The sequence below is a fragment of the Elephantulus edwardii genome, unplaced genomic scaffold, assembly GCF_000299155.1.
Source record: "Elephantulus edwardii isolate Elephantulus edwardi_28Jun2011 unplaced genomic scaffold, EleEdw1.0 scaffold00057, whole genome shotgun sequence".
In the NCBI taxonomy this organism is placed as follows: Eukaryota; Metazoa; Chordata; class Mammalia; order Macroscelidea; family Macroscelididae; genus Elephantulus; species Elephantulus edwardii.
In genome coordinates, this window is record NW_006399807.1 from 290,487 (window position 1) to 299,310 (window position 8,824).

The following is an 8,824-nucleotide window of genomic DNA, read 5'->3' on the forward strand; positions in this document are numbered from 1 at the left end:
ACAGATTTAACTAACAAGTTAAAAGTACTGGCCACTTCTTGTTGTTGTGTACCATCGAGTCAGTGTTGGCACATAGCTGACCCCCGGTAAATTGTCAGAGGCGGTTAATTGCTTGGGGAAAGACTGTCTGCTTTGCTCCCGTGGAACAGTTGGTGGATTCAAACTGTGTGCCTTTGTGTTGACAGCGCAGCTCCTTACTGCTAAGCCACCAGAGCTCCCTAAACCTTTGTTAGAGTTGGATTATTTTATCTAACTTAAATAAAAGAATTTTGTTCAAATTCATCAGCTAACTCTTGTGCTTTTCCAGGATTGAATTTCTTTTACCAACTTATTAATATATATTTAAGTAGAATGGGGGTGGAATGGGGAGAGTATCAAGAAGGCTAAATAACAAATACAGCTTTTATGTTCTTGAAAACTAGTAAAGCTATCTCTGATTAATTTAACCACTGACTAAGCCTTTAGTACTGTTCCTCTCATATTTATACTTTAACTAGTGATTAAGTTTAGCCGTAACAGGAAATCCAGTATGACAGTTTTAAAATTGTATTTCTCTTTTATGTATAAAGTCTAAGTGTCTTACAGTAGTTCCTTGGTCATCCAGATCTGTAGAACTTTCTGTCTATTAAGTGCCATGGAGTCAGTTCCAAAGCACAGTGACCTCATGGACAGCAGAAATAAACGGTTGCTAACCCTGTGCCATCCTCAGAATTGTTGTTGTGTGTGGGCCCATTGTTGGAGCCACCGTGTACGTCTGCCTTCTCAGAGTCCTTCCTTTACTTCACTGACCATCTACTTTACCAAGTTTGACCAAGTATGACTTCAAGGACCAGCCCAAAGTCTTGATCTCTCTTCTGAGAAGCAACCTGACTGCACACCTTCCAAGACAGATTTGTTTTCTCTTTGACAATCAGCAGTATATGCAATATTCTTCAACACCAGAGTTCAGAGACATCAGTTGTTCAGTCTTTTTTATTTATTGCCACATTTCACTTCTCTAATGAGCCAATTGAAAATACCATGTTTAGGGTCAGTCAAGTATACCACATTCTTCCCCATTATCTTTTCTCACATTGTGGTTCAAGGTGGCTACTCCTGCTTCATTCTACAAAGAGGAGGAGTGGTGCCTTCTATCACCATCACCTTGAAAAAGTTGCTTATGCCACTTCCTCTAACAGCCCAGTGACTAGTACTTCATTTTGTGTGTGACCTTACCAAGCCGCAAAGCAGATTAGGAATATAGAGTCTTTATTCTGCTGGACTTTGTGCTTCACAAAAATGGGAAGTTCTATTTCTGATCTAAGAAATATAGAAGGAAAGCAGATATTAGGGACAATTAGCTTCTTTCTTTGGCTGTTAGTATTATTTCTCCAATGAAAGTAAAAATCCGAGTGTTTCTTTTTCCATAGAAATATTCTTCTACTGCCAAGAACCTCCCCAAAATGCTAAAGAACTATGATGTCAGTTTAAAGACTAAGGTGCTCCTGATTCAAATCCTTTTAATACTTCTTATGCATCTGATAGTTGGACTGTGAATAAGGACAACAGAAAAAGAATCAGTGTCTTTGAGTTGTGGTGTTGGAGAAGAGTACTGAATATCTCTCACGGACTGCCAAGAAAACAAATAAATATGGCTTGGAGAAAGTGCAGCCAGAAGGCTTGTTAATCATTTAACATGTATATGAAGCAATTGAAAATACCATGGCTTGGGTCAGGCACGTCTTAAGCGTGAAAGTGACATCCTCGTTCTTTTAGCACTTTATATGTAGTTATTGTTAATGTAAAATAAACAGTATTAGAGTCTGTAATGTACTATCTTTGATTCCCTCCTCTTATGACCTTGGATATTCTTGGTTAAAAATACTTGAAGTTGAAAGCATTTTTGCTAGCTTACCAACTTTTAATAATTGGAGGTAAGGCAGGTCAATTGTCATAACTTATACACAAAAGACGATTCTTCTTTTCTTCATAAGCAACACCATTTTTTGAGAGGAGAGGTGTCTGAAGCAGCAGAAGAAAGTAGCTACTTTCATTGAAATTTCATGAATAAATATGGTAGAAGACTTTGTTGTTGTTGTTATGGTAGAAGACATTATGTTCAGAGAATCATATTTTGAAACATGTCATTTAGCATGGCGTCTAGACCTCAGCAGGAAACTCGGAATTATGTCTGACCCTGACCCGAATCCACAACCAATGGAATTTAAACAATATTTATTTGCACAGTAGACTTAATTTGGGGCTTGTAAGTTTTATTTGGTTTGTTTTCTCATTCGACTTTAGGCACCCTATGTAATATTTTAATTCTAGAAAATAAGCCCGTTTAAAATTCTCATGATATGAAAACCAGCCAGTCAAGTTTAGTGTTTTGTTGGTGGTTGGTTTTGTTTTTTAAAAGCTTTGTGTCTAACAATGCACTCCTCTTCCCCTGCTTCCTTCCCAAACCCCCAATTTTCATGCTGCAGTGCTGAAATTTTGAACAGAAGAACTTCATTCATCTCCCCACTCCACCCCCTTCTTTAAAATAAGCGTACTGTCTTGGAAATACGGCTTTAAATTATCTCAGTACAAGCAATTACTGGAAATGTTCTCTGCACAGTTCAAGTTTGAATTTTAGATTCTAGGTTTTTTTCCCTATGTTTAATGATAATTGAATTTTATCATTACAATAACTGAGTTTTTCATCACTTTCAGCCATGTTAGATCCATATTTTTGATGCATCTTTCATATAGTAGGTTTGCTGAGTGAATGATGAAAGAAATGTGTTGTATGAACCTTGGAGCCATTAAAGAATGTACCCAATAACAGTGCCCAGTGTATTACCCAGTAACTGTAAATGCTTAATAAATGTGTATTGGGGAGCTCTGGTGGCCTAGTGGCAAGAAGCTGCACTGCAATCCCAGAGAAGCATGGTTCGAATCCACCAGATGCTCTGCCGGGAAAGGAGGGACAGTCTCCTCCTGTACCAGTCAGATCTGATTTGACGGTACACGCACACACACAAATAATAAAATAAAAATAAAAAAATTTTAAAAAAAATGTTTATTGTTAATGACTGAATGTGAGATGATTTGTAGTTTTGTCTTATAAGCCGATTTCAAAGAAAACATTTCATTTTTCAAATTTCAACAAAACTTACCACCCAAATTTCACCTGTTCTAGCACTCAGTGGCCAGCATATAATAGATTGTTCTTTGTCAATTTTAGGATCATTTACTGTTACCAGCTACCACTCATAATAAGACGACGAGACCAAAGATGTCTATTGTATTGCCAGCAATAAACATAAATGGTAAGTTTATATTTTTGTTGATGAAAGAATGCCTTGGAATTCCTTTGTAAACAGGTCCATTGTTGTTGTTGTTGTTGTTGTTGTTGTCATGTGCCTTCGAGTCACTTGCGACTCATAGCGACCCTATGTACAACAGCCCTAACCTTTGCTTTGTCCTGTGCCAGTCGCACTATCTCTGACACTCCCATCCCGATTATCCCAGTCACTGAATTAATTCACCTCATAGAGGGCCTTCCCCTCCTGTGCTGTCCCTCCACCCTCCCAAGCATGATGTCCTTCTCCAAGGACCGGTCTCTCCTTACAACATGTCTAAAGTATGTCAGACGGAGCCTCAGAATCCTTGCCTCCAGGGAGCCACCTGGTTTAACCCTTTCCAGGATGAATTTGTTCATAGGTCGACCAGGTCCTATAAATAAACTAAAACATTTATTCTATATATATCTATGTATAATTTTTTTAAACATTTTCCAATGCTTGCACAAAAGTACTATTATTTTGTGTGAAGGTTTACAATACATTGGTTTTTATATAGTCATTCATAGACATTTTAGTTTGTGACATTAATTACTGTTGGTTGGTTGATTGATTAATTATAATACCTAATCAAATTTCTGGTGATGTAGTCCTTAGGGAGTTGCACTTGTTAACCCTAAGGCAGTGCCTCTCTGGTAGTTTGAGTCTACCAGTGTCTTTGAGGAAAAAAGATTCTTTTCTCATGCTGTTTACAGTCTTTGAAAACCCAATGAAGGGTCAACTATGAGCTGGTTCTGACTCTACAACAATGGATTGAGTTGAATGAACCTGTTATTGTATATTGCCTTTCCTTTCACTCAACTTACATATTTATTAATTTTCACCCCCTTCTCCATCCTTTCCTATCCCGCTAGCCGTCTGAGATTGAGTATATCTGTGTGTAAACCTTTCCTCAACAAGGTGGATTGACACAGTAATGTAGCAGTTGGTTCAGGTTTGTTGGAGATGGTGATAATGGCACAGGATAGGGCAGAGTTCAGTTCCATTGTTCATAGGGTTGTTATGAGTCATACTCAGCTCAATAATCGCACATAACAACAACAGCAAATCCCTTTTTAATTACTACTCTGTTGCTGACTTCTTACTCAGTATAATTTGTTCTAGATTCAACTGTATTTTGCAGTATTTCATGAATTCTTGATAATTTTTTTGGTTGGTTATGTGCCATCTAGTTGGACCTAACTCCTAACTGACCCTCCAACAAATTTTAAGAAGCAGTGAATCACATGGGAGAAGATTGTGCATCTTTCTCTCTCAGAGAACCTGGTGGTTTTGAACTGTATGCTTTTGGGTTGGCAGCACAACTCTTTATACTAGAGTACCATCGTTTTTTAGCCACTCTTCTCTTGAACAACACTTGCGTTGTTTCTAGCTCTTTGCTATTGAAGATAATGCTCCAGTAAGCATTCATGTGTGGTGTTAGTGTGTGTTGCAAATCAGTATTCTTTTTAAAATGTCATCACTTGTTAACAATTTTATTTTATACTGGTTTACATTTTTTAAAAATGTTCTATATTTACTAAGGGAAAAAAATAGTTCTCTTTAATTTACAAAATAGGAGATGCTACATCCTGACTGATTTATTAACCTTTTGTTTGGTGCCATTCTGATCATCAGGGAATATAAAAAAATCTAGCTGTGTGCACTTTAAGTTGGAATATTGGAAATAAAAATGGTTTCCTGTGTTAACAATGTTGATATAATTACAGTGTTTTATAATTCCCAGACCAATTGCAGAAACCTTTTTGTTTCATTCATAAAACTGATGAGTTTTATATTGATAGCTGTACTCTTGCATTTTTTTGTTATTGTGACTACTGGGTATTAAAAATATACAAATAATGTTATTGTACTTTGAGACTATCCATTATCTTAAGGTATAGTATAGCCCTTATAATAGGAAAAATACAACATATTCAGAAAACACTATAATCCAAACAAGATGTTCCATGAAGAATCTACTAACTTAGAGCCATTGAGTTGGTTCCAACTCAGAGAGACTCTGTATCAGGTTTCTGAGAATATCAGTGGTAACAGGAAGACATTGCTCATCTTTCTCCCTCAGAGCCACAGAGGATTTGAACAGCTAGAGACTCACAGCCTTTGGATTAGCCGTACAGTTTGCTATGAACTGCAATACCAGAGCACAAAGAATTAAAGTACTGAGAAAATTCAGTGAGGGAAAGACTTCCTGCTAGATTTTTCCTGGAGGAGAGAGATATCTTCTAGTGCTGTGTTTTGTAATTGAACACAATGAACGTTATTGACTAATTGCTATTGATTTATGATAGTAAACTCTGTTGAAAATAGGAAAGTTGACCAGCCTTCTCAATCCCACTTGTAGGCCATAATAGAAGTATTTTAAAATTTTCTAGTAGTTAAAATGTAATTGTATATATGAAAGTGAAAAGCTCTTTGAATTAACTTGTAAGTAGATAATTTCCTGTCTAATCTGAGAGGGGAGCTCTGGTGGCCTGGTGACAGGAAACTGTGCTGCAATCCAAAGGCACATGGTTTGAATCCACCAGTTGCGCCACGAGAGAAGCAAGAGCATTCTTATCCTCTGTGATTAACTGCCTCTGCAAACCCGCCAGAGGGTCAGATACGGGTCAGTCCCTACTTGATGGTACCCAACAACAATACAGCAGTTAAATCTCTGAATGCAATTATGAAATAAAACAAGACACTAGGATCCTAAGTAAATTCCAGTAAGAACTAGTCTGAGAGAGCAAATATTAGATGTTGTATTTTATATTTTGAGACCATAGAGATAGACATTCATGAGCTATATTCAGACACATTACTAGGAATTCTGAGGAAGCAGCTTTATAAGCTTAAAATTAAAAATATAAATATTCTTTTGTTAAGGCATAAAAGAATTAAGAAATTTCCTTAATCTTACATTAAAGAAAAATATAAGAAGAAAGTAAAACTATAATGTTGTAAAGAATATCTTCTTTCAGTAAAGAAACATTTTCTAAGAACATTTATAGAAAAATCACACCGCTACTTCAAGAATGACAATATATTATGTTCTAAAGCACATTATATTACACTTCAAAGAATTTATTTAGGTAATTCCATTTCTTTACATCCCATTGGGACCTTGGTTTCTCCTCTTGTCAGCTCTTTCTCAGAGGGGCTGCTTCCTAAACTTTAATCAAAGCAGAATTAATTTTATTTTGTTCAGACATTGAGTTCTTGTGCAGGAGAATGTTTCATTTTATTTTATAGCAGTAAACTATCTGTTTACTATAGTAAGCTCAAAACACCAAGAGCTGTTTTACTCTGCTTATTTTCACCAAGGCACTTGGTTTTTGTTTGTTTTGGTTTTTTATTTTAATGAAAGTTTTCATAGATTTTGGATTTCCATTCATTCATTGTAAAGTTTTTCTCCCTGCACCCCCTCTCCAGTTCACTCTTCTCTTGAAAAGTAAAAGTCTTTGATTGGTATGCAATACCCCCCCGCCCCACAAATATGTTCCACTATGCAACCTTCATTCTGGACTCTTGTCATAACCATAATACCCTATCGTATATCACTTTTAAACTGTTCTCCCCCCATCTGTTTCAATGCAGTATACATAATTTATCCAATTTTTCTTAGTCTCACTCCAACCCTGATGTCAGTCCCATTCTACAACAGTGGCCCTATGCAGTATTTGTCCTTTTATGACTGAGATAGTACACTTAGCATAATGTCCTCCAGGGTCACCCATTTTGAATAATATTGCGTGAGTTCCTTGTTTTTCAATGCAGCATAGTATTCCATTGTGTGAATATACCAGAGCTGCTCTATCCACTCATATGTTGATGGGCACTTAGGTTGTTTCGAACTCTTTGCTATTGTGAACAAAGCCACGATAAACATGGGTGTGCATATATCTGCCTGGGTGGCAGTTATGGTTTCTTTAGGGTATATTCCCAGTAGAGGAATTGTTGGGTCATATGGTATTTCTATTTGCAACTTTTTGAGAAAGCTCCATACCGCCTTCCACAGGGGTTGCACTATTTTACACCCCCACCAACAGTGAATAAGGGTTCCAATTTCTCCACAACCTCGCCAGCATTTGTTGCTTGCTGTTCTGTTAAATTTTGCTATTCTAACTGGGGTGAGATGATATCTCATAGTTGTTTTGATTTGCATCTCTCTTAGAGCTAGGGATTTTGAACATTTCTTCATGTATTTGTTGGCCATCTGAATGTCTTCTTTGGTGAAGTGTCTGTTCATATCCTGAAGGCACTAGCTTTTTTAACATGATCATTTTCTAGATTTGGGAACATAGTTATTATAGGATCAGTTCCTTTTGACCTTTTTAAAAAATTACCTGTATCAAATTTTTAAAAAATGACTGAGTCTATAACGATATAGCTATACTATGTATATCTTCAGCCTCTTTGAATATTATCTTCACCTTCTTATTGTGTACTGTTGAGTTGGAACCAATTTATAGCTAACTGATCCTCCAGTGGCTTTTCAGAGGCAGTAAATTGCATGGGAAGAGATTGCCAATCCTACTACCACAGAACTGTTGGTGGATTTGGACTGCATGCCTTTGGGATTGCAGTGCAGCTTCTTACCATTTGGCCACCCGAGCTCCTCTTGCATTGAGGCTACATAACAAATTATGGAATGTTTCCCCCCCCCCACCACCACCATATGTACCTTATTGTTGTTATATGTTGTCAGGTTGACCACAACTCATGAATGGCAGATCTGAACCCTGCCCTATCCTGTACCATTCTCATAATCTTTGCCATACTTCAGCCCGTTGTTAAGGTTGCTGTGTCAATCCATCCAGAAGGTCTTCCCCTCTAAGCTGGTCCTCTCCTTTTCCAATGATTGATGCCTCCTAGTAACACACCCAAAGTATGTGAGACAAAGTTTTACGATATCTTTCCCTCCAAGGAGCACCCTGGCTGCACTCTCTCAAAGACTTGTTTCTTCCCTTAGCATTCCATGGCATATTCAACACTCCCCTCCAACACTACAACTCTGAGACATTGATCCTTTTTCTGTCATCTTTTTTCACTGTTCAACTTTCAAGTGCATAGTAAGTAATTGAAAGACTGTTGTTTGGATCATACCTTCATCATTAAAATGACATCCTTACTCTTCAGCACTTACAGAGGTTTCTACCTGAAGACTTTCCCTTTGTAACATGTCTTTTGATTTTTCTGATGCTGGTACAAATCTTGTTCATTATGGATCCAAGTAAGATGAAATCCTTGATAGTTTCTATATTTTCTCCATCTATCGTGATGTTACCTTTAGGCGCAGTGATACAGATTTTTATTTTCTTAATGTTGAAATGTAACCCATACTTGAGAATGCAGTCTCCTTGTGGATGTATTCAGGGTAGCAAATGCTTCAAGTCCTTCTCACTGTCAGCCAGCAAGATTGTGTCGTTTGCATTATGCAGATTGTTGATGAGTCTTCCACTGATCATGATGTCACATTCTCCCTTATTTTTATTTTTTTTATTAATATTTTTTTT

The 8,824-nt window shown here is 37.1% G+C and overlaps 1 protein-coding gene across 1 annotated transcript in view; it reads left to right on the forward strand.

Annotated features, from left to right (window-relative positions):
• Nucleotides 1–8,824, forward strand: part of ATF6 (activating transcription factor 6) — a 353,926-nt gene that overhangs the window by 273,855 nt on the left and 71,247 nt on the right. Inside the window, exon 15 of the mRNA XM_006887436.1 lies at nucleotides 3,209–3,293. Within this exon, the coding sequence (XP_006887498.1) occupies nucleotides 3,209–3,293 (85 nt within the window). The remainder of the gene's footprint in view (nucleotides 1–3,208; nucleotides 3,294–8,824) is intronic.